At 44.3% G+C, this 26,649-nt stretch overlaps 1 protein-coding gene across 1 annotated transcript in view; it reads right to left on the reverse strand.

Annotated features, from left to right (window-relative positions):
- The window catches only part of LOC115162776 (zonadhesin), a 53,128-nt gene extending 30,111 nt beyond the window's left edge, over window positions 1–23,017 (reverse strand). The window contains exons 1-19 of the mRNA XM_029714204.1: window positions 22,982–23,017; window positions 22,141–22,377; window positions 21,718–21,905; window positions 21,355–21,475; window positions 21,070–21,220; window positions 20,689–20,828; window positions 20,273–20,419; window positions 19,866–19,988; window positions 19,109–19,222; window positions 14,820–14,948; window positions 14,305–14,520; window positions 13,453–13,631; window positions 13,140–13,242; window positions 4,803–4,961; window positions 4,317–4,479; window positions 3,924–4,027; window positions 2,101–2,280; window positions 1,573–1,785; window positions 1,066–1,245 (exon numbers count right to left, since the gene is read on the reverse strand). Of these exons, the coding sequence (XP_029570064.1) occupies window positions 1,066–1,245; window positions 1,573–1,785; window positions 2,101–2,280; window positions 3,924–4,027; window positions 4,317–4,479; window positions 4,803–4,961; window positions 13,140–13,242; window positions 13,453–13,631; window positions 14,305–14,520; window positions 14,820–14,948; window positions 19,109–19,222; window positions 19,866–19,988; window positions 20,273–20,419; window positions 20,689–20,828; window positions 21,070–21,220; window positions 21,355–21,475; window positions 21,718–21,786 (2,491 nt within the window). The 5' untranslated portion in view covers window positions 21,787–21,905; window positions 22,141–22,377; window positions 22,982–23,017. The remainder of the gene's footprint in view (window positions 1–1,065; window positions 1,246–1,572; window positions 1,786–2,100; window positions 2,281–3,923; window positions 4,028–4,316; window positions 4,480–4,802; window positions 4,962–13,139; window positions 13,243–13,452; window positions 13,632–14,304; window positions 14,521–14,819; window positions 14,949–19,108; window positions 19,223–19,865; window positions 19,989–20,272; window positions 20,420–20,688; window positions 20,829–21,069; window positions 21,221–21,354; window positions 21,476–21,717; window positions 21,906–22,140; window positions 22,378–22,981) is intronic.
- Window positions 23,018–26,649: the final 3,632 nt, after the last annotated feature.

Below are 26,649 nucleotides of genomic sequence, written 5' to 3' on the forward strand. Positions count from 1 at the left end.
AGAAGCAATACAACTGGCCTTCTTTAGACTAGTTGAGTATCTGGAGCATCAGCATTTGTGGGTTCGATTACAGGCTCAAAATGGCAAGAAACAAATACATTTATTCTGAAACTCGTCAGTCTCTTCTTGTTCTAAGAAATGAAGGCTATTCCATGCAAGAAACTACCAAAAAACTGAAGATATCGTACAATGCTGTGTACTACTCCCTTCACAGAACAGCACAAATTGGCTCTAACCAGAATAGAAAGAGAAGTGGGAGGCCCTGGTGCACAACTGAGCAAGAGGACGAGTACATTAGAGTGTCTAGTCTGAGAAACAGACGCCTCACAAGTCCTCAACTGGCAGCTTCATTAAACAGTACCCGCAAAACACCAGTCTCAACGTCAACAGGGAAGAGGCAACTCTGGGATGCTGGCCTTCGAGGCAGAGTTGCAAAGAAAAAGCCATATCTCTGTCCAGTGTCTGTGTTCTTTTGCCCATCTTAATCTTTTATTTGTATTGGCCAGTCTGAGATATTGCTTTTGTTTGCAACACTGCCTAGAAGGCCAGCATCCTGGAGTCGCGTCTTCACTGTTGACGTTGAGACTGGTGTTTAGCGGGTACTAATTTAAAGAACCTGCCAGTTGAGGCCTATGTAGATATTCCATGAAAAATCAGCCGTTTCCAGCTACAATAGTCATTTACAACATTAACAATGTCTACACTGTATTTATGATCAATTTGATGTTATTTTAATGGACAAAAAAATTGCTTTTCTTTCAAAAACAAGTACATTTCTAAGTGACCCCAAACTTTTGAACGGTAGTGTACATATAAAAAAATATACACATAGCAGGTAAACATTTGTTCTTATCGTAACAACAGCAAACATCTTACGACAAATGCCCTATGGGTTCTACTCAGACTTGAGATACGTTGACTTACCATGGACTTAGGTCCAATTTTTGTTGACTTACTGTAAGTCCATGTTTTATTGGCTTAAGTCCATGTTAAGTCTACTTACCTCAAGTCTGAGTATGGGCCCTCAGAGTGTAGAGACAGTAAGAGAGTTCCTCTGTACTGTACCTGCTCTGAATCCTAGTTGGCAGTATGCTCCGGGGGGGCAGGGTGACCCTGTCCTGTTGTCGGTGGGGTTGGGCACTGTGGCCCTGGTAACACAGAGGAACCCAGGAGCACAGGGTCCAGTGGGCTCAACCAGACCCTCTGATCCACAGAACTGGCCCGCCGGACAAACCAAGCACTCCCCTGTAACCGCAGTGGAACAAACGTGTGCATTGGCTCTGACACAACAAAATGCAATTTTCTTTGTAAAAAAAAAAGATTTCATTAATACAAAGGGTTATGGCTGATTACCATTTCAAATAAGGTAGAAAATACATATACGGCCAGGAGTTTTGTCCTGGCTGCTGCATTACCTGACCAAGAAAACCTCTAGGCCCTGTGGGCGCTTGTTATAGACTAAAGCTAGGGCTAAGAGTCTTTCCTGGTCAGTTGTTGGCTGTGATGAAAAACTCCTGGCCATACATAAACCATCTACCTTGTTTGGTCTGGAAAAACCCTATTATTTCTCACCAGGGGATGTGAGACCCAGAGTAGGGCTGTAGGTGCCTTTGGGGCAGGGGTAGAGTTGCTTGAATGAGCTCTCTCTGGGGCAGACATAGCCAGCTGGGCAGGGCAGAGGGGTGATGGGGCCACTGGTGCTGCCAGTTGTGTTGGAGGTCAGGCAGTGAGAGCCAGGGGGACAGGGCTTACACTCCCTCTGGCCCTCCAAGTCCTGGAACCAACCTACAATGTCACAAACAACGTCAAATACTGTATGCAGTTAGGTTTTTGTGAACAGATGAGATACAATGTATGGACATTTCACAGAGAAATCTTTACATCCGAATGTCATTATTTGCTGATCAAAAAGGATAAGTTCAGTATTTTACAACTGAATGTTAGATGGTTCCTTATCCTGAAAGTAGTCTGTGAGCCAGGAGAAACAGATTTCTTAAACAGCCAAGACAAACTAATCGTAGTAGTAGAGTGAATGGGCATCCGTACAATTTAAAAAACGTCATCAGCTCACATCTCTCCGAAGATCATTAATTAAGTTACCATCAGGACATGGCTTGCAGTCATCTCTCTTCTTCCCTCCAGTGTTATTGTGATGGGTGCCAGCAGGGCAGGATGCAGGCACGCTGGTCCCACTCTCACAGTAGTGGCCTGGGTTGCAAACACCTCCAAATACACCTGACATCGGGGCAGCACTCTGGGACCCTTCCAAACAGTAGAAACCTACAAATATATGGTAACACTTCAACAGAAAACTTCATAACACATGCAGACCACCGTAGTCCCTGTGCCCAAGAGCACATAGGCAACCTGCCTAAATGACTACAGACCCGTCACACTCACATCCGTAGCCATGAAGTGCTTTGAAGGCTGGTAATGGCTCACATTAACGCCATTATCCCAGAAACCCTAGACCCACTCGAATTTGTATACCGCTCAAACAGATCCACAGATGATGCAATCTCTATTGCACTCCACACTGCCCTTTCCCACCTGGACAAAAGCAACACCTATGTGAGAATGCTGTTCATTGACTACAGCTCAGCGTTCAACACCATAGTGCCCTCAAAGCTCATCACTAAGCTAAGGTTCCTGGGACCAAACACCTCCCTCTGCCACTGGATCCTGGACTTCCTGATGGGCCGTCCCCAGGTGGTGAGGGTAGGAAGCAACACATCTGCCACGCTGATCCTCAACACTGGAGCCCCTCAGGGGTGCGTGCTCAGTCCCCTCCTGTACTCCATGTTCACCCACTACTGCATGGCCAGGCACGACTCCAACACCATCATTAAGTTTGCAGACGACACAACAGTGGTAGGCCTGATCACCGACAACGACGAGACAGCCTATAGGGAGGAGCTCATAGACCTGGCCGGGTGGTGCCAGAATTACAACTTATCCCTTAACGTAATCAAGACAAAGGAGATGATTCTGGACTACAGGAAAAGGAGGACCGAGCACACCCCCATTCTCATCGATGGGGCTGTAGAGGAGCAGGTTGAGAGCTTCAAGTTCCTTGGTGTCCACATCACCAACAAACAAGAATGGTCCAAACACACCAAGACAGTCATGAAGAGGGCACGACAAAACCTATTCCCCCTCAGGAGACTGAAAAGATTTGGCATGGGTCCTCAGATCCTCAAAAGTTTCTACAGCTGCAACATTGAGAGCATCCTGGCTAGTTGCATCACTGCCTGGTAGAGGGTAATGCGTACGGCCCAGTACAACACTGGGGCCAAGCTGCCTGCCATCCAGGACCTCTACACCAGGCGGTGTCAGAGGAAGGCCCTAAAAATTGTCAAAGACCCCAGCCTCCCCAATTATAGACTGTTCTCTCTGCTACCGCATGGCAAGCGGTACTGGAGCGCCAAAAAGCTTTTACCCCCAAGCCATAAGACTCCTGAACAGGTACTCAAATGGCCACCAGGACTATTTGCATTGTGTGTGTCCCCCCCCCCACCTCCAACCCCCTATTTTATGCTCCTGCTATTCTCTGTTTATCATCTATGCATAGTCACTTTAACTATACCTACATGTACATATTACCTCAATTAGCCAGACTAACCGGTGCCCCCGCACATTGACTCTGTACCGGTACCACCTGTATACAGCCTCCACATTGACTCTGTACCGGTACCATCTGTATATAGCGTCGCTACTGTTATTTTCACTGTCATTTTACTGTTTTTTTATTTCTTTACATATCTATTGTTTACCTAATACCTATTTTTTACTTAAAAATTGCACTGTTGGTAAGGGCTTGTAAGTAAGCATTTCACTGTATGGTCTACACCTGTTGTATTTGGCACATGGCACAAGTCATTACAATACTAATAATTCATGCTAAATAGATGTTAATCTCTCACCTGGCAGACAGGCTCCAGTGACTGCTTTAAGGCCTGGCTCTGCACAGTAGAACCCTGGAACACATCTACGACACTGGGAGGGCTCCGTTAGTCCACTTTGCTCACTGCAAGAAAATGTACGCCCTGAACATTAACTAACAAGGCTACAGATCTGTCAAGTTTTACCATCATGGCACTAACTACATTGGCAGGTGGGTACACATTGTTACGGAATACTTAGAACTGTTATACACTACATGTATATTATAAAACATGTTTTAGTGACGATAATATTGGAAATGATATGAAAATATGAAATCTATCAAAATGTAACAAAATGTAAATATGAAACATACTCTGACAATATCTTAATAGTTGCCTTTATTTTGTATAGATATCACACACAGTGGGTACCTGAATGTGCCTTTAGGGCAGGGCGATGGTACGGAGCTCCCAACAGGACAGTAGAATCCAGGAGGACATGAAGCTCCTGTGATGTTGTCTGAGGGGGAGGGTTGAGAGGCGGCCCCAAAACACACAAACCCTGCACTGCACGGACCACTGGGGGAAATTCTCCCTTCAAAAACAGATATTCAGAAAAACAATGTAAAATAACATGATTATGAACTCAAATGAACTGTTGGTGTTATATACTGTATCTAGCATCATCCCTGCATGTGCTCTAGCCTAACTCCTATGATATTGCTTGGCATGACAACGGACGATAGAAGAGTTGGCTAGAGCACAAAGTTTGGGTACCAAACGATAGCCTGCTATACCCTGCACTAATGGAACCGTATTCCCTAAAAGCCCTGGTCAAAAGTAGTGCACTACATTGGGAATAGGGTGCCATTTGGGATGCAGACTAGGGACGCAGTATGGGATGAGGCTAATATATACCTATTCCTTTACAGTACATCCCCGGTTCACACAAAGAGCATTCCGATACGTCAGCCAATCCTGATAAGTTTCCATAGGTCCCGGATGGACAAGGATGCTGATTGGCTGTTCCACGTGGACAATAGAATCCTCTTCCACATGGAACCAAGTGTGTCCTTCCTGGATTCAGGGTGGATGAAATCAATTAATCAATTAATGAAATGGATTTTATAAAGCTCTTTTTTCAAAGAGCAAGTTCAAAAAAATGTCAAAGTTTATTCACCACATACAGAGTACATGTTCTTCTTAGAAAGTAGATTGTCAGGTCTAGTTTTCCATTTACTTTGAAACTTTGAACCCCCCCCCCAGAACACCCCTGAGACTGTTCTGCCCTCAGAACAACCTCAACATGTCAGGACATGGACTCTAAACAGTGTCGAAAGCATTCCACAGGGATTCTGGCCCATGTTGACTCCAATGCCTCCCACAGTTATGTCAAGTTGGTTGGATGTCGTTTGGGTGGTGGACCATTCTCGAAAACTGCTAAGTGGAAACCCAGCAGCAGTTTTTGACTCAAATCAGTGCACCTGGCACCTACTAATCTAAAGGCGAAAGAAACACACACCTATTTAAGCGAGGTGCTGGCTAGCGGAGTGGAACACTTGAAAAATAAAGGAGAGCCGCACACTGTAGGAGCTCAGATGCAAAAATGGAATGTTCAACGTTTCGACAGACAAGCTGTCTTCTTCAGGGTATAATCCATGTATCAATTGTCTCAAGGCTTAAAAATAATTTCTTAACCTGTCTCCTCCCCTTCATCTACACTGATTGAAGTTGATTTAGAGTTGATTTAGCAAGTGACATCAATAAGGGATCATAGCTTTCACCTGGATTCAGCTGATCTGTCCATGTCATGGAAAGAGCAGGTGTTCTCTGTGTATATTACCAATATAAAAAAAAAAATTCATGACTTATTTTACATTTAGGTCATTAAGCACTCTCTTATGCAGAGAGACTTACAGTTAGTGCATTCACCTTACGGTAGCTAGAGACAACCACATATCACAGTCATATTAAGTCAACATTTATCCTCAATAAAGCAACTATCAGCAAAGTCAACGCTAGTGAGAACAGACAAGTGCAATAAAAAAGGTTTTCAGATGTTTCAGGAAAATGGGCAGGGACTCAGCTGTCCTGACATGGTCTTGAAATAGATGTGAGTTTCAACTAGGAGCCAGATTGCAGGCTGATGTGGAAGAACATGGGAAAGTGAAACACGAGGCGGGCTGAGGCATTCTTTAAGAGTTTCAGCGGTTTGATGGCACAAGCAGTGAGCCCAGCCAGCTGAGAGTTGCAGCAGTCCAAACAGGAGATGACAAGTGCATGGAATAAAACCGGAGGAAAATGTATCTCAATCTTATCTCAATAAAATTACTAAAACCAAATCGAAACTGTGTAGAAATGATGATGGACCTACATTTATAGTCTTGATAGATTATATTAACCTGTTTGGGATAGGGGGCAGTATTTTCACGGCCGGATAAAAAACGTACCCGATTTAATCTGGTTACTACTCCTGCCCAGAAACTAGAATATGCATATAATTAGTAGATTTGGATAGAAAACACTCTAAAGTTTCTAAAACTGTTTGAATGGTGTCTGTGAGTATAACAGAACTCATATGGCAGGCCAAAACCTGAGAAGATTCTATACAGGAAGTGCCCTGTCTGACAATTTGTTCTACTTCTAGCGCATCTCTATCAAAAATACAGCATCTCTGCTGTAACGTGACATTTTCTAAGGCTTTAATTGGCTCTCAGAAGGCGCCAGAAAGTGGAATGACTTCTCTGCAGTCTCTGGGTGAAAAACAGCAGGGGTTTTGGTGAGTGGTCCTTCTGGGAACAATGACACTGGTGCGCGTGTGCACGAGACGACTCCATTTTTTCTTTCAGTGTTTGAACGAATACAACGTCGCGCGGTTGGAATATTATTGCTATTTTACGAGAAAAATCGTATAAAAATTTATTTTAAACAGCGTTTGACATGCTTCGAAGTACGGTAATGGAATATTTTGAATTTTCTTGTTACGAAACGCGCCGGAGCGTCACCCTTCGGATAGTGACTTGAACGCACAAACAAAACGGAGCTATTTGGATATAACTATGGATTATTTCGAACCAAAACAACATTTGTTGTTGAAGTAGAAGTCCTGGGAGTGCATTCTGACGAAAAACAGCAAAGGTAATCCAATTTTTCTTATAGTAAATCTGAGTTTGGTGAGGGCCAAACTTCGTGGGTGTCAAATTAGCTAGCCGTGATGGCCGCGCTATCTATTCAGAATATTGCAAAATGTGCTTTCACCGAAAAGCTATTTTAAAATCTGACACCGCGATTGCATAAAGGAGTTCTGTATCTATAATTCTTAAAATAATTGTTATGTTTTTTGTCAACATTAATCGTGAGTAATTTAGTAAATTCACCGGAAGTTTGAGATGGGTATGCTAGTTCTGAACAAAACATGCTAATGTAAAAAGCTGGTTTTTGATATAAATATAAATATGAACAAAACATGCATGTGTTGTATAACATAATGTCCTAGGAGTGTCATCTGATGAAGATCATCAAAGGTTAGTGCTGCATTTAGCTGTGGTTTTGGTTTTTGTGACATATATGCTAGCTTGAAAAATGGGTGTGTGATTATTTCTGGCTGGGTACTCTCCTGACATAATCTAATGTTTTGCTTTTGCTGTAAAGCCTTTTTGAAATCGGACATTGTGGTTAGATAAAGGAGAGTCTTATCTTTCAAATGGTGTAAAATAGTCATATGTTTGAGAAATTGAAATTATAGCATTTTCAAGGTGTTTCGTATTTCGCGCCAGGCGCTACCATTGGATATTGGTGAGGCGTTCCGCTAGCGGAACGTCTGTCCATAAGAGGTTTTGAAGACTGAGGATCTTTGCTGTAACGTGACACTTCCTACGGCTCCCATAGGCTCTCAGAGCCCGGGAAAAAGCTGAATGATATCGAGGCAGCCCCAGGCTGAAACACATTTGCGCGTTTGGCAAGTGGTCTATCAGCGGACAATGGGACTCATGCTCGTGCACGAGACGACACCATGTTTTTATTCTATCGTCTTTGAACGGATACAACGACTCCTGGTCGGAATATTATTGCTTTTTTTACGAGAAAATTAGCATAAAAATAGATTTTAAACAGCGGTTGACATGCTTCGAAGTACGGTAATGGAATATTTAGATTTTTTTTGTCACGAAATGCGCCGTGCTCGTAACCCTTCTTTACCATTCGGATAGTGTCTTGAACGCACGAACAAAACGCCGCTGTTTGGATATAACAATGGATTATTTGGGACCAAACCAACATTTGTTATTGAAGTAGAAGTCCTGGGAGTGCATTCTGACGAAGAACAGCAAAGGTAATAACATTTTTGTTATGTCCTAAGGTTGTCATCTGATGAAGATCATCAAAGGTTAGTGCTGCATTTAGCTGTGGTTTTGTTTTTTGTGACATTATATGCTAGCTTGAAAAATGGGTGTCTGATTATTTCTGGCTGGGTACTCTGCTGACATAATCTAATGTTTTGCTTTCGCTGTAAAGCCTTTTTGAAATCGGACAGTGTGGTTAGATTAACGAGAGTCTTGTCTTTAAAATGCTGTAAAATAGTCATATGTTTGAAAAATGGAAGTTTTTGGATTTTAGAGGAGTTTGTATTTCGCGCCACGCCCATCATTGGATATTGGAGCAGGTGTTCCGCTAGCGGAACGTCTAGATGTAAGAGGTTAACCTCTTATTGCTAGGGGGCAGTATTTTCACGGCTGGATAAAAAACGTACCCGATTTAATCTGATTATTAGTCCTGCCCAGAAACTAGAACATGCATATAATTATTAGCTTTGGAGAGAAAACACTCCACAGTTTCTGAAACTGTTTGAATGGTGTCTGTGAGTATAACAGAACTCCTATGGCAGGCAAAAACCTGAGATGCTTCTGTTCAGGAAGTACCCTGTCAGACCTTTTATTTTCTTTGTTTGACATCTCTTCCAAAAACTAAGGATCTCTGCTGTTACGTGACACTTCCCACGTCTCCAATGGAGTCTCAGAGCCCGGGAAAAACAGGAATGACGTAATTCAAAGCCCTGGCTGAAACAAAGGAGAGCAAAAGCTAAGTGGTCACTCAGTGGACTAAGCCTTACGCTCGCGACCCGCCCCGCCCCCGGCTTTCGGTTTTTCCCTCAGTATACAGACAGGCAGATTCCCGGTCGGAATATTATCGCTTTTCTACGAGATAAATTGCATAAAAATTGGTTTTAAACAGCGGTTGACATGCTTCGAAGTACGGTAATGGAATATTTAGAAATTTTTTGTCACATTCTGCGTCATGCTCGTGGCCGAGATTTAGCGTTGGGATAGTGTCTAGAACGCACGAACAAAACGTCTTGATGGAACATAACGATGGATTATTTGGGACCAAACCTACATTTGTTATTGAAGTAGAAGTCCTGGGACTGCATTCTGACGAAGAACAAGCAAGGTAAGAACATTTTTCTTATAGGAAATGTGATTTTGGTGAAGGCTAAACTGGTTGGGTGTCTAAATAGCTAGCCCGTGATGGCTGGGCTATGTACTTAGATTATTGCAAAATGTGCTTCATCAGAAAAGCTATTTTAAAATCAAACATATCGAGTGCATAGAGGAGTTCTGTATCTATAATTCTTAAAATAATTGTTATGTTTTTTGTGAACGTTTATCGTGAGTAATTTAGTAAAATCACCGGAAGTGTTCGGTGGGAATGCTAGTTCTGAACGTCACATGCTAATGTAAAAAGCTGGTTTTTGATATAAATATGAACTTGATTGAACAGACATGCATGTATTGTATAACATAATGTCCTAGGTGTGTCATCTGATGAAGATCATAAAAGGTTAGTGCTGCATTTAGCTATGGTTTGGGTTTATGTGACATGATATGCTAGCTTGAAAAATGGGTGTCTGATTATTTCTGGCTGGGTACTCTGCTGACATAATCTAATGTTTTGCTTTCGCTGTAAAGCCTTTTTGAAATCGGACAGTGTGGTTAGATAAAGGAGAGTCTTGTCTTTAAATAGCTGTAAAATAGTCATATGTTTGAAAAATGGAAGTTTTCGGATTTTAGAGGAGTTTGTATTTCGCGCCCCGCCCATCATTGGATATTGGAGCAGACGTTCCGCTAGCGGAACGTGTAGATGTAAGAGGTTTTAACCGGTTCGTATTCGTCTACCTCGATGACATCCTCGTTTTCTCCCACTCAGCCCAAGAACACGTGCTCCACGTCCGACAGGTCCTCCAGCGCATCCTGGAGAACCAGCTTTTTGTGAAAGCGGAGAAATGTGAATTCCAACGCTCCACTATCTCCTTCCTTGGTTATATCATCACTGCAGGGAATGCACAGATGGATCCCGGGAAAGTGAGGTGGATTGGCCCCAGCCTACGTCCAGAATGCAGCTGCAACGCTTCTTGGGATTTGCCAACTTCTATCGCCGCTTTATCCAGGGTTACAGCACCCTGGCTTCCCCCCTGTCTGCACTCACCTCTCCCAAGGTACCGTTCACATGGTCCCCAGCTGCTGATCGGGCGTTCCGGGACCTCAAGCACTGCTTCACCACTGCTCCCATATTGGTTCATGCTGACCCGTCCCGTCAGTTTGTGGTGGAGGCCGATGCTTCGGATGTCAGAGTGGGAGATGTCCTGTCCCAGCGTTCTGCCCTGGACCTCAAGTTACATCCCTGCGCCTTCTTCTCCCATTGCTTCAATGCCACGGAGAAGAACTACAATGTGGGGAATCGTGAGTCTCAATTCCAAGCATGCTAGGTGGGCCCTGATTTTCACCCAGTTTAACTTCTCCCTCTCCTACCGACCAGAATCCAAGAACATCAAGCCAGAAGAGCTGCCACACCGCTATAGCCCCGCGGCTACACCCTCGTACCCCAAGACCATCCCCTCCCACCTCGTGTCTAGCGACGGCACTCAGCTGGGGAATAGGGAAGCAAGTCCATGAGGCGCAGCATTCCCAGCTGAACCCAGGGGATGGGCAAAAATATCCGGATGTTTGTGCCTGACTCTGTCCGCTTGTCTTTCCTGGAGTGGGCCCACTCCTCCAGACTTGCATGTCATCCGGGCTCCTTTCGTACCCTGGCATTTGTGCGACAACGCTTTTGGTAGTCTACCATGGTCCCAGACATCTCCGCGTTCGTTGCCACCTGCACGGTCTGTACGCAGAACAAGACTCCTCGCAAGCTCCGGCTGGTCTTCTTCAACCACTGCCTGTCCCTCACCGTGCCTGGTCTCACATATCCCTGGACTTCGTCAGGATCCTGCACTACTGTCAGGATGACAACACCGCCATCCTGACAGTAGTGGACCGGTTTTCCAAAGCTACCCACTTCATTCCTTTCCCCAAGCTACCCTCTGCTAAAGAGACGGCCCAGCTCATGGTGCAGCACGTCTTCCGGATCCATGGACTCCCGGTGGACATGGTCTCAGACCGGGGCCCTCAGTTCTCATCCCGGTTCTGGAAGGCATTCTGCACGCTCATTGGGTCATCGGCCAGCCTGTCCTCCGGGGTCCACCCGCAGTCCAACAGCCAGTCGGAGCGAGCCAATCAAGACCTGGAGACGACTCTTCGCTGCCTTCTCTCTGCCAACCCTACCACCTGGAGCCAGCAACTCATGTGGGTTGAATATGCCCGCAACACCCTCCCCTGCTCTGCCACTGGGCTCTCGCCTTTCGAGTGTTCCTGGGATATCAGCCCCCGCTCTTCCCAGAGCAAGAGGAAGAGGTCAGCATACCCTCAGCCCAGATGTTTGTCCGCCGCTGTCGCCGTACCTGGAAGAGAGCCCGGTTGGCTCTTCTCAAGACCACCTCAAGGTATCAGCAACAAGCAGACTGCCACCGGACACCAGCACCCCGGTATCGTCTTGGGCAGAGGGTATGGCTGTCCACTTGTGACCTGCCCCTCTGGGTGAGGTCCCGCAAACTTTCCCCCCGCTTTATTGTCCCTTTCCCCATCTCCAAGATCATTAGCCCCTCTGCTGTTCATCTTCTTTTGCCCCGTACCTTCTGTATTCATCCCACTTTTCATGTTTTCTCACAGCCCTTTGTCTCTTGTTTCCAGACCCCGAGCCTGCCTGCCATTCTGTACCTGCCTGACTCTGACCCATTTACTAATCTCTGCCTGTTCTGACCCCGAGCCTGCCTGCTGTTTTGTACCTTATTGACTCTGCCCTGGATTACGGACATCTGTCTGCCTTTGACCTGTCTTTTGCCTGCCCCCTGTTTGGGTCAATAAACATCTGTGACTCTAGCTGTCTGCATCTGGGTCTTATCCTAAGTTCTGATATTGTCATCTCTTTGTTTATTGTGAGGAGTCTCTTCTGATTAACTCTAAAGCAAGATAACTAGGTCTACCCCAATCATCTTCAACCCTATTCCTGGAGAACTACCGTCCTGTAGATTTTAGCTCTAACTGTCACGCCCTGACCAGTATAGAGTATATTTGGTTATTGTAGTTTGGTCAGGACGTGGCAGAGGGGAGTTGATGTATGTTTATGGAGTTTGTCACTGGTCTATGTCTGTGGTTCTATGTCTAGTTAATTGGGGTTGGACTCCCAATTGAAGGCAGGTGTGTTGAGTTGCCTTTGATTGGGAGTCCTATATAGTAGGGTGTGTTTGTCTTTGTGTTTCGTGGGTAGTTGTTTTTTGCACTGCTAGGTATAGCCTGCGAAACTGTCTCCTGTCGTATTGTATGCATTTCTTGTTTTTTCGTGGTCAACGTCCTTTAATAAATATGATGTTGAACACGCAACCCGCTGCGTATTGGTCCACTTTCTCCGACAGCGATTTCGCTATATCGTCTGACGACGAAGACGAGGATCGTGACACTAACCCTAATCTAGCGCACCTGAATCTAATAATTAGCTGGTTGATTTGCTAAATCAGGTTGGCTCCAACTGGGGTTGGAGCAAAAAACCTACAGGAGGGTATCTCTCCAGGAACAGGGTTGGAGAGCCCTGGTCTACACACATTAATATATGGCTTATGCTAGCGGTCCCCCAGCCCCTGCTCCAGCCCATTCTAGACCTGGATGTGTTTCTGTTAGTGTTTGGAAGAAGATTGCGGTCCTGGTGATTGGTTTGAGGCAGGGATGGGCAACTTTGATGGGAGTGGGTGCCACAGAAAGATCGGAAGTCATCATGACATCATATTTGTGTGTGACTATCTATGATGTGATGGGTCTATCTTCATATTTTATCAAGACATCAATACAAAATGTATTGAAAAAAAATGAATAAGTTATACCTGCTTACCTTCTTCAAGACAGTAGAAGCCAGAAGGACACACCTCACATCGGTGCTGACCTTCACTAGGCTGGTAGCTGCCTGAGGCACAGGCTCTCTCTCTCACACTACCCTGAAAGACCAGCAACACACAATTGTAATATGACATATAATACATAGTATGATATTAGTATGATTTAAGTTACCACTGTTATCTGTGGAATACGATTTTCCAAGAAGCATTGTACTGGACATGCATTCTAGGTGGTATGCTAGTAGAGTATGGATATAGTAAATTAGCCATACTTATTACTGCACAAGCCCCGAGGACATTTGCACTAACCTCCTTGCAGAAATGACCAACTCCACATACATGTTGCGACGGTCTATCAGTGCTCTGTCCCCCTGGACAGTAGTAGCCAGCAGCACACTGACCGCTGGGCTCGACCAAGCCTATCTGATCGCAGTAATGACCAGGGGGGCAAGGCTGGCAATCGTCCACTGTGGACCCGCCTGATCGACCTAACAACACACAGTGGCACAGATCAGTTAGTCAGCATCAGAAAATCACATCAGACTAACACTCACATCAGACTGAGTGTTATAGAACATTGATTATATAGGATTTTAATTCCAAAACACAGATTAAATTGTGACCAACCTTTCTGTCATAGTAGCCATGGGGAGAATGTTTTTAAATGAACTATGTTTTCATATTCCACAGCACCAGTAAATAGCTAGCAGGGAGACAGCCAGTGGCGTACGTAAGGACATCAGGGTCAGGTTCAGTAAGCAAGAAAATAAAGAAATCGGTTCCAAAATGGGGAGGTTCTGTCTGAATTTGTAAAATAAGAAACGCTCGATAGCAGGGTATGTGAGGACATCAGCATCGACAACAACAACAGAGGGATGTGACTCTTCAACACTGATGAGGATTAGTACAAAGCTTCCTGATAGCGTTTGCAACTTATTTTTAAAAAGCGGTGGCCTATCCTCCAATGTTTCACAGTATCCTGACCTATAGGATCCTTGCAGGATATTCAAAAATCTCTAAACATCCTGCAATGATCGTCATAGTCAAAACTTTAACCAGGGATCCATTAAACAGCGAAGCAACAGTGTTGTTGTAGCCTGGTCCCAGATTCTGTTTGTGCACAAACAGATTTCGGATCAAGCTAGTGTTTTTGTTTCTTACCCTTCAGGGTTCCAGGAGGGCAAGGTAGAGGGAGAGGTGTGCCCTGGGGGCAGTAGTGTCCAGGGGGGCAGAGTGAGGAGTGAGGGGTCGTGGAACCCCTGGAGCAGAAATAGCCTGGGGTACAGAGGCCACTGGGGGCTTCCAGACCAGTCTGACCACAGTAGAAGCCAGTGTCACAGGGCTGAGGGTAGGCCGATCCTACAGGACAGTAGAAACCTGTAGGAAAGTCATACACATATTGTGGTTGATGCTATACATTGCTAGTGGATGAGGTGAGTTTAAACCCATACAATGTAAAGCACTTTGAAAACCTGAAAAAATAATATATTAATCCAGTCCATTATTAGTATGCCCTACAAGAAAACACACTTTAATACAACACGGTTTTAAAAAAAGCCTGACTATCTACTAAATAAAAAAGCTATCTGTTTTTATGTTGCATAGTTTTTAAGTCTATTGGCATAAATAGAAGCAACCATTCGAGTACAAGAGTTCACATAGCGAGCAATGCATACCTTTGGGACATACATCGCCTTTGAAGTTAGCACATTTATAAAGTGGGCTCCTGAGATGAGGTGTAGAGTCGGCCAAGGCCTGACCTGACCACGGCCTAGTTACGACATCCATCCAGCTCTTATCTCCATCTAAAAACGAACATGACGAAATAAACATATGTTTAGGCTATAACCTCCAACTGTAACTCATTTGCATTCACCTCCAAGCTCTACAGTCCATCATCTCAGAAGAACCCAGAACCAAATTTTGCGTGTGTGCTGGCCAGCTATTTGGCAGTCTGTTAGTAGAGACTATAGAGTCCATGACATTGGTTTACCTGTCGGAAGTGGATAGTCAACCAGCAAAAGAAAAACTTAATTTAGGCATAGCGGTCAAAATGAATTAATGGTTAAGGTTAGGTTTGTGAATGAGGGTTAGGTTAAATAGTTTGTAACACAAACCATATGATCTTTCCAGAACCATATGATCTTTCCCAACCCCTCCTGTCTAAGCCTCCAGTATATATGCTGCAGTAGTTTATGTGTCGGAGGGCTAGGGTCAGTCTGTTACATCTGGAGTATTTCTCCTGTCTTATCCGGTGTCCTGTGTGAATTTAAGTATGCTCTCTCTAATTCTTTCCTTCTTTCTCTCAGAGGACCTGAGCCCTAGGACCATGCCTCAGGACTACCTGGCCTGATGACTCCTTGCTGTCCCCAGTCCACCTGGCCGTGCTGCTGCTCCAGTTTCAACTTTTCTGCCTGCGGCTATGGAACCCTGACCTGTTCACCGGACGTGCTACCTGTTCCAGACCTGCTGTTTTAAACTCACTAGAGACAGCAGGAGCGGTAGAGATACTCTGAATGATCGGCTATGAAAAGCCAACTGACATTTACTCCTGAGGTGCTGACCTGTTGCACCCTCGACAACCCCTGTGATTATTATTATTATTTGACCCTGCTGGTCATCTATGAACATTTGAACATCTTGGCCATGTTCTGTTATAATCTCCATCTAGAAAAAAGAAACGCACACCTATAAAGGCGAGGTGCTGGCTAGCGGAGCAGAAGACTAGAAAATAAAGGAAAGTCGCACACTCTAAGAGCTCAGATGCAAAAATTTTAATAACCAACGTTTCGACAGCGAACGTTTAAGCGAACGTTTAATAACCAACGTTTCGACAGCGAACGTTTTCTACTGTTATAATCTCCACCAGGCACAGCCAGAAGAGGACTGGCCACCCCTCTTAGCCTGGTTCCTCTCTAGGTGTTTTCCTAAGTTCTAGATTTTCTAGGGAGTTATTCCTAGCCACCATGCTTCTATAACTGCATTGCTTGCTGTTTGGGGTTTTAGGCTGGGTTTCTGTACAGCACTTTGTGACATCAGCTGATGTAAGAAGGGCTTTATAAATACATTTGATTTGATTTGATTTTTGTGAGAGAAACAGCTCAGAAGATCCTCACTCGTCTCACACTGAAAGGCTCTAGCTTAAACACACAGACTTTAATTGATAAAAAGTATTACAGTAAGGTTCTTAATTGTTACCCAGAAACGATTTGATATTGACATAAAAACATCTGCATTGGGCCTTTAACATTGGGTTAGCGTACCGGCCGTCTGCCACCATTTATTTTCTGATGGTCAAATATACACTCCCTTACCTGTATCTATACTGTTAGGTGAGCAGGAAGTGTTGTGTAACCAGGAACAAAGGTCGTGGTTAGTAGGATGGACCTTTATCATGCCACAAAGGCAGCTGAGCTGGGAGGAGTTAGCCTGGGGTGTAGCACTGTCTGCACCTCCACTACAGTAGAAACCAGGGGAGCAACGACCTACAGTATAGAGGAGCGTGGCATTGACGTGAACATAAAACAAGGTACAAACTTGATATAAAACATGAAATTACAAATGTGCAAATGAGCCTAATTGTATGATATGTATCCACATATTTTTCTTCCTGGTCACATGACCAAATGCCGGGGCCCTGGTTTGACGGAAACCATTTACCGTATTAGAACGAAACGGAAGCAAGCAAAGCAAACGGAACAGGGAGGGACATAGATCAATTTGTCCAATAGAAACTTTTGTTTGCTTATTCAGTTTCAAGTAAACGGTTTCTGTTGTAAAACGTTTTACAATTTTACAACATACGAAACGTTTTGCAACAGAATCTGCGTAATGATTAGGCACTAGTTTCATTTAGTCATTAGTTGATATGAATGTTGAGAGTTTTTCCACACCTGTGAAATGTGAGGAGCCTGGGTTGAGGCAGTATTGTCCTGGGGGACAAGGGTAGCAGCGGGAGGGGGATGAAGCACCCCTCTCTGGAAGGTAACTACCCACAGAACAGGGCCTGGGCGACCCACTACCCTCAGGGCAGTAGTGTCCTAGAGGGCAGACATCCCCAAAGGTCTGGGAGACTGGATCAGGAATAGTAGCTCCACGGGAACAGAAGTGGCCTTTCAGACATACAGGAGGAAAGACAACGGACAGCTAGTCAATAAAAACAGAAACCAAGATTGCCATCACGTAACGCAATGGTATTCAAAGTCAGGGTCACGACGGTGGAACTGCAGTGGGGTAGCCAAAATAAAAACAATTACGAGAACAGTCAATTGCATGGGACAATATGCAAACTTTTTTGAGAAAGATGTATTCATTGGTTTCTTTTCATTTTGATTTGATTGTGTCATTAGATTTGGGGTGGGGTCACGAGAAATTCTGCCGGGAAAAAACGCAGTCCCCCAAGCAGATGGGCAATGCCTGAAACGATATCTTATTCAAATGTTATTCAAATGTTATTACTGTATAGTGTGTCTAACCTGGAGAGCATGGGCAGTCTGAAATGGTATGATATTAAAACGTTATTAAAACATTATCCTGTGTTGACCTGGAGAGCAGGGTCCTGAGGGAGAGGTTAGAGCACTGCTATTGCAGTAGAGCCCAGGAGGGCATGGAGAACACTCCCTCTGAGATGTTCTCCCCTCAGCCTGACTCACACTGCCAGCTGGGCACGGTGCTGGGACAGAGGTACCCTCCACACAGTAAAAACCTGGAACAGAAAAGTAAAGAGTGAAGCTGGCTGGAATAGAATGTTCTTTATTATCAAAAAGTCATTTTTACCAAAGACATAAAAGCTATGCTAAAAGGATGACAAATTTCATGTAGTGTGGAATCGAGCCTGGTCCAGATGAGTTTGTGCCATCTTGCCAACACTGTGACAATGACCCTAAGACAGCACAAACAGATCTGAGACCAGGCTATCTGAACGGGCTAGCTAAAAAGTGTGGATTTCCAAGTTAGGATTTAGGCCGAATAGCATCGAAAATAAGACTTTTATGTGTTAGAAAAGTGTCCTTGAATCATACAGGCAAACATGGTAGGCACCTGGTGGGCAGGTCTTGCATGTAGACTGACCAGTCAAAGACTGATAGGTGCCAGGGGCACAGATGACAGGCTTGGCACTTCCATACGGGCACGAATGACCAGACGGGCACTGACATTCTAAACACAGTGCAACAAAACAGGAAACAGAAGCGAACGTTATAAATATTCAATTAGGTGTCATGGCAACGCTATTGGATTATTTTCCCCCTGCTGGGAGACCCTGTGGACTGCAGGGAGAAGTGGGTGTAATGACTGTGGAAGCATGGAGGACTTGCATCATACTATTTATGGAGGCTATTTATGAACCTGGCTGATGAGGAAATGAATCCAATGAAATTGAGAGTGTTCATGCACATTCAATTTGACACAGAAAATAGACAAATGAAAAAGAAAGTCACACACATCTGTTCTTGAGCGTGCAACTTTCTTTTTCATTTGTATTGTTTATTTTCCGTTAATCAGCACCTCACCAAAGGAGGAAATAGACAAAAAAAATAACACTTTTGGCAAGCACAGAGCCATTCTGTATGTGCAGCAGCCAACTTTTCTTTTGTTAATTGTCATGCCATGCAAAAAATGGGTGGACATTATCCCCATTCATCTACAGTGATTCACCCATCCCTGGCTTTCTCCTTCTCTCCCTGGCTGATGAGTACTCTGAGAAGAATGAGATTGCACATAATAGCCAGCAGTATGGAGCAAACAATCAAGTTTGTTTCATAAAGCCCTTTTTACATGAGCAGATGTCACAGAGTGCTTTACAATGACCCTGCTCAGACCCCAAAGAGCAGGAAAAGCACAGCGGCCAGCATAAACTAAGAAAGAAAAGGAAGGAACCTAGGGAGGAACCAGGCCATTCTCTTCCTGGCTGTACCCGGTTTACCTGGTTGATGCCCTGATACAGCGCCTATTGGACAGAACCAACCCTGGGGACAGCGGAGGTCTGTGGTGGTCTGCCCCCACACAGGGCAGTAGAATCCAGACGGACAAGCCTCACAGTCTGCCTCTGATTGACCACCATATCCACCCAGAAAGGTGCCTGGAATAGAGAAAATAGAGGGGGGGGTTAATCTCGGTTAACTTGGAAGTGAAATATTGCGTAATCTGTCCACGAGAGTTTAGAGGGCGGAAATGCTCTACTATATCTTGTAATTGCGTCTAATTTGATTATTGTTCCACAGAAAGACCATCCTTTTACCAACGAGTGACATAATGTAGCCTGCCAAGAGTCTGTCTTGTGTCTGACAACTTGGAGCACTAAATGAACAGTTTATTCAATCTAGCGACAGTCGTAGACACTTAACATAAATCATGCTGCCAAACAAAGAAAATATCTATTTCTGGTCTAGCATGGTCTAATCTTGTTAACGGACCACATCACGTGTTATCGAAAGTGGCACAAACACACATGCACGCACTACACACACACACACACACACACACACACACACACACACACACACACACACACACACACACACACACACACACACACACACACACACACACACACACACACACACACACACTAGATAGAAATAGCATAACAATGCCACATCGATCACGAGTGACAGTGACAGATTACATTTTCTAATGAGCTGCCTCAATGACAGCTTTATTGTTACACCTATTAGGTTCTATTGCCCTTGGAACTTGTCCGAGTGCATTATAATATAGTGTACCTGGTGGGCAGGGTATTGGCTGAGCTGTCCCAATCGGACAGTAGTGGCCTCCTGGACACAGGTCTCCATTGATCTGTTCCAAGACCTCTCCATCACGAGGAGGATATACAGAAGTTGCATTTCCTGTAACAGGGACAACATATGTTATGTCATTATCATTAGTGTGGCCTGGAGTTTTACCTGACCCCATGACCTGTCAAAGAAATAGCCAGGGTGCTAGATCTAGACCATTACTTTAGACCAGAGTTTTTCCTGGTTAGGTCACACATAGTCAGGAAAAACTCCTGTCTCTACTCATTTTGAATGAATCTGCCGTTTTCAAACCTCTCCTTGGGGACCCACAGACATTTCACTTTGTTGGAGCCCTGAACTAGAATACCTGATTCAAGTACTTGTTGCATTATTACTTGTTGCATTATGATTTGGCATGGGGGTTGTGGATCCTATTGGGCAGTAGAACCCAGCGCTGCAGGGACCAGATGGCGAGGCAAGGCCAAAGTCTGCACAGTACTGCCCAGGCACACAGGGCTGGCAGGCATCCACAGATACTGCCCCTGCACAGCAAACACACCAGAACATATGGAGTTCATTCCCATAGTAATATTATATATTACATTTATTAATTGTTATAATTTTCATATAATTCATCCATTCAGTCATATGTAATCAATATGAATGTGTTCATTTTATTTAAAAGATAATGACAAACCTATAATTTATAAGGGCCATATACAGCAACCACGCTTACATAAATGTGATACATAAAGTAGAGGATATATAAAAAAAGATCTTCATATTGAAATGTCCCCAATTTAAATGTCACCTTCTAAGGAGCTGAAAGTGCCAGATGGGCAGAGAAGCATGTGACTGGTACCCAGTGGGCAGTAGGACCCAGCGATGCATTTTCCACCTGTAGGATCTCCAGCTGGCTGAGAAGTAACAGAACCTTGGATACAAAGGTACCTAGAGGAGGGAAGGAGGGAGAGAGGTAGAGGGAAAGAGAGAAAATAAGAGAGAAAATAGAAAGAGAGAAAGAATGAGATAGAAAAAAACAAGAAAGAAAGGTATAGATGGAGAGAGTGAAAATAGAGGAAGAAACGGGAACACAAGTATAGAGACAACACAACATAAATCTCAAGGACCATACATGCTCAACCAGAGATACGATTCAACATGTTTTTTTTTTAATAACGCTGCCACCCACCCAGGAGAGCATTGCCCAGTAGGCACTGCCAACCCTGCAGAGCTGCAGTACTTCCCTGGAGGGCAGGGCACACACCCACTCTTATTAGACGTGCTGGTCTGCCCACTAAACGTGCCAGCTGGGCATGGGTACTCCACACCAGACCGTGTGCCTAGAGAACCAAAAAAAAAATCACACACAGATGCCATATAGTCTAGTGTCATTCTCAGCAATTTCTTCGCCACTATGGTATGCGTGGCACTTATTTCAATACAGACAAATAGTACAGTGCCCTATATGCTCTACCTGGGGGGCAGTAGTGTCCCTTCAGACAAGGGGTTGGCATGTGTGTTCCCGCCCCCTGTTCTGTGTTAGGATGTACTGAGCCTGCACAGTAAAACCCTGCTGGACAGGTAAAACACTCTGCCTGTGAAAGAGATGACATAGAACATAGTAATTAACACGCAGCATTCAGTGTATGTAGTCTGGAGTTTATTTCTGACCAGACCAGGATTTATTTTAAGCACAGTTAAAACCTACAACTAGGGCCCTGAGTTTTTCCTGGTTAGATTACATGGTCAAGAAAAGCTCTTGGCCCTACAAACTGTTCAGCTTTACTAGACCGGTGGTCAAGATGAAATATACTGCTATGAATGTCCTCCTCCCTACCTGCCCAGGTTGATCCTGGTAAGTCCCTGGCACACAGGGAACCTGGATGGCACTGCCAAGTGGGCACATATGCCCAGCTGAGCAGGTGATAGATCCAGGGAGGCTGGAGTTGTGTCTGTATGGGCAGTAGGAGCCAGCCGGGCAGAGATGAGAAGGGAGGGAGAGCCCTCTGCTGGCACAAATGAACCCTGCATTTGAGAGAGAAGTCTTCACTGTGGCGCAATATAAAAGGAGGCCAACAAAAGTCCTTTTTTTATGCCAGTCAAATATAAATCGCTATTCAGATTGAATTGAAATAGCTTTTCCTCCCGGAAGAAACTGCATGTGCAGTATATCAGTCAAATATCCATCAGAATGTGTTTCGTCATAAGATAAAGAATAGTGGTTTGTACTTCAAATAAAATGTGTTTGATCAGCACCAACCTGCAGGGCAGGGCAGGCAGTCAGAGAGTTGTGTGTTCCTGGTGGTGTTGCTGTAATATCCTAGAGGACAGGGACGTGGCGCTGCAGCCAAGCCCTCTGGACAGTAATGACCTTGGGGACACCGTTCACCGGTCACACCGTCTTCTGGTTTCGGGGATACTGCTCCAGAGTGGCAAAGATAGCCAGCGATGCATTGGCCCGATACGGCACTCAGTCCAGGAAAGCCACAGAAAAACCCTGAGAAAAGGAGGTAGGACCAATCAGACCAGGGCCTGTTTTCATCTGATCTTGGATCAGGTCCTCCCATTACATGTAAGCTTATTCATTATCATCTAGGCAAACTGATCCTAGACCAGCACTCAATCAGACCAGGATCACTAGATAGATCTCCTTTTAAAATAGCTATACAAATGGGGCAATGGGTGAATGTGGCATCTGCTTGCACCTCAAACATGTTAAATGTTAAGAAATGTTTAAATAAAAGGCCTGTGTAGTTCTATCAGTTACTATATGTATACCTGTACAGATGATGTACAGTTGGGTTAACTTATACAGTCCAGCAAAAATAACCTACGTTTCAAAATGGAAGTCACTGCACTGCCAGGGGCCTATTTAAGAAAGTATTTCATTATAATGGTTATTGAACAATGTTGTTAGATTATGGCTAATGAGTTTGACGCTTGGCTTCACCCTGGGTGAGTTGGTGGAATTAATGATGTGCATTACCACAGCGCAGGCATCTTGAAAAGTAACTTTTTGACATCTAGAACTGTTTGATATATTAAAAGAATTAGAAATAAGATGAAATAGATAATAACAACCAGATAGATATGTGTACAACCTGGGGGGCATGGCAGGCAGTCCTGTGAACTGCCCATCCTAGCGTGTGGGTTGCTGGTCCCAGCAGGGCATGGGTACTGGTACTGAGAGGAGGTGCCAGTTGGGCAGTAATGACCCGCAGGGCACTCATTGGTTTCATGGAGGGAGCTGTTGCCAGGACAGTAATAACTGGAGAAAAGGAAAGAAATACTATATGTAAGAAGCTGGGATCTGATTGATCATAATACACACCCAAGGGAGAACTCGCACACACGCACGTGACACACACGTGCGTGTGTGTCACGTGTCACGTTCTCTCCGGGAATCAAAAATGTGGGCATAATAATTTGTCAGATTTCATTATGCACTCCATAAAAGCAGATCTTAGAAAGAGGAACAGGCTCGGAGCTGTAGATATTACATAATAGATCTCTAACCTTTATTTAACTAGGCAAGTCCTACATATTCTTATTTAAAATGACGGCCTAGTTGTAAATCCCCCCCAGCCAAACCCTTCCCTAACTTGGACGACACTGGGCCAATTGAGCGCCGCCCTATGGGACTCCCTATCACAGCCGATTGGGATACAGCCCGGGATCGAACCTGGGTCTGTAGTGACACCTCTAGCACTGCCTTAGACTGCTGCGCCACTCGGGAGTCAAAGATAAAACAACATGATTCAATAATATTATCTTCACAGCTTTAATCCCATGGAGCCTATGGGCATGTGTGTGCGTGACTTTGTTAGAGCAGTATTAGAGAGAAGTAGCTCTGAGGGAGCAGTGTGTGTGTGTGTAACCGTACCCCTGAGGACAGGGGCTGCAGCTGGATCGACCCTCCTCTAAACTGACGGCTCCCTGGGGACACTCTCGCGGAGCTGACGAACCCTTAGAGCAAAAATAACCTGCGTGTGAGAAATAGGTAACAATGAGTGGAGAGAGAAAAACAGAGAGAGAGAAGTAGAGAAAGACACACAGAGATAGAGAGAGACAGAGACAATAGGGGCAACAGAGACAGCACTTTGGGGAGAAAGAAGATTGAGGAAAACGGAGAGAGAGAGAGAAAGAGAGAAAAGAGAAGAGAGATGGAGACCGTATTCTGGGGAGTCCTTTAAATTTGCGAAGCCAGGGGAGGTGTGGATTGGTGAGTTACCTCGTGGACACGGCCCTCCTCGGCTGTCTCTGATAGGGCTGTTGGGGAAAACTGCTCCACGGCGACAATAAAAACCTTCCCAGCATTCCCCTGTAGGCGCTGTTAGCCGAGGCGCGTCACAGTAATAACCTGGGGAGCAGGGCCGGCAGCCGTTCTATGGGAGAAGGTCGAGCATAGCAACAACAGCTCAGGCTGCAGTCACTGTGCTCTGGTCTTGGGAGGAAATGTCAGGAATATTGAGCGTATTGAGCCTTGAGAAACTAATATACCTGGGAGACTAGTTTGGTCAGGTTGCTGAATGTGCCAATGGGGCAAGGTTGAGGATCGATGGTGCCTCTAGGGCAGTAGTGACCTGCAGGGCATGGTCCTCCACCTGAAGGAAAGACAGTACAGTGTCTCATCAAACAGATCCAATGTGCATGTGAGTTGTAATACAAGGAGCCACAGTCCCACTTTAAACAAACTGTAACTTTAAAATCTTTATGTACCCTTCATAGATCATTTATAAGGCCTTAGATGCTTTAGAAACCATTCATAGGCTAATTTCATTATAATGGATGACAAAAGGGTTATGCCACATTTGGCATATCACCAGATGTGAAGACCTTTGCTCATAAAATATTTACGAAGCATATATATAGTTCTCATGAAGACATTATGAACATTCTATGAATTCTTTATAAGTTGTAGTCAATTTAAAGTGCGACCAGAGCCATTATTAGATAGAGACTGTCCAACATGAATGGTGCATCACCTGCAGAGTGAAAGGAAGGCTGTGGAGAGGTGTTTCCGTAGGAGCAGTAATACCCCTCCAGGCACTGTCCTGTGACTGAGGTGCCATTCCTAAGTGGACAGTAATGGCCACCGTCACACTGTCTGCACTGGCTGATGGATGTCAAGCCCAGCTCAGGGCTGTATGTGCCCTCTGGACAAGCTCTCAAGTCATATCCTGTTCCCTCGGGACAGTAAAAACCTAGAGGGCAAAGAAGAAAAAAAAGATTGGACTTTTCTTGGTGCAAGAGTACGAACCAATGTGCCACTCAATCAAAAGTTCCACTTTTTCTCACTGTGGGGTGCTGTGATAATACAGTATAGATAGATGCCGATTTTCATATCCTTATCAATGTAGTCTCGTAATGAGCAGTGGTGGAAAAAGTACCCAATTGTCATACTTGAGTAAAAGTAAAGATGCCTTAAATCACTTAAGTAAAAGTGAAAGATATCAAGTAAAATACTACTAGAGTTAAAGTCTAAAAGTATTTGGTGTTAAATATACTTGATTATCAAAAGTACATGTAAAAGTATAAATAATTTCAAATTCCTTATAATAAAAGCTGCAATATGTAACTTTTTGGCCAAGCTGACCAAATTCACATAGAAAAGTGTCTTATAGATCTGTCATTCCCATCATAAGCAAGTCTAAGAATCGGTAGAGCTGTTATATGTCTGCTATTTCTATGCTTCCCGTTCTTAAGTTACACTTTTGCTTCTTTTACATTCGGATTTGTACACCAGCTTCAAATAGCTGAAAATACAATAGTTTTGGTTATAGAAAATATATTTCACAGTGGTTTAGATGGCACAATGATTCTCTACACTATACTTGCTTGTTTTGTCACATAAACTAAAATTAGGCGAACTATTAGTATTTTAGGAACCAGGAAATGGAGGAGCAATTTCTGCATAGTGAATCTTTAAGCAAACCAGATTGCACAGTGTTCTTGTTTTTGCAAATTACAGATGGCCAGGGACACACTCCAACACTCAGACATCATTTATAAACAAAGCATTTGTGTTTAGTGAGTCCGCCAGATCAGAGGCAGTAGATATGACCAGGGATGTTCTCTTGATGAGCGCATGAATTGGACAATTTTCATGTCCTGCTAAGCAGTTCAAAATGAGTACTTCTGGGTGTCAGGGAAAATGTATGGAGTAAAAAGTAAATTAAAGTACAGATACCCTAAAAAGGTTTATTAAGTAATGAGGGACACCGTATTGTTGTTTGAGAGACCTAGAATTGCTGGTGTCGAGGGTTTTTAATCAATGATATCTTCTATTAGTTTTTCAACTTATGTTTGAAAATATAATAATTGCTTTACTGACCTGCAGGACACAGTTGCAGGGTGCCTGACACACAATACCAGCCAGGGGTACAGGGCTCACATTGAGTTGCATGTGTTACAATCATATACGTCCCTGGATCACAGGACAACGGCTGAGTGGTTCCTACGGGACAATAGTGACCCTCTAGACAGGGTCCGCCTGTAGGGCCATCAGTGGGAGTGGGTGTCACTGCTCTCTCAAGACAATAATATCTGCACAGAAAAGGAAGAACACATGTTAACTGAACTACTGAATAAAAAAACTAATAGTCTATCTTTTGTCCGATTATCTACCCTTTTTCCCTGAGTGTGCCGTTGTTTACTCCCCATCTAACGACGGTGTAAGAAATACGACTCCCCTTCTTACATCAATCAAATGCTTGGTGTAGTTATATAGTATAAAGTATAACTATGTTTTGGTGAACTATCCTTTTAA

The sequence above is a fragment of the Salmo trutta genome, chromosome 26 (assembly GCF_901001165.1).
Source record: "Salmo trutta chromosome 26, fSalTru1.1, whole genome shotgun sequence".
NCBI classification, from domain to species: domain Eukaryota; kingdom Metazoa; phylum Chordata; class Actinopteri; order Salmoniformes; family Salmonidae; genus Salmo; species Salmo trutta.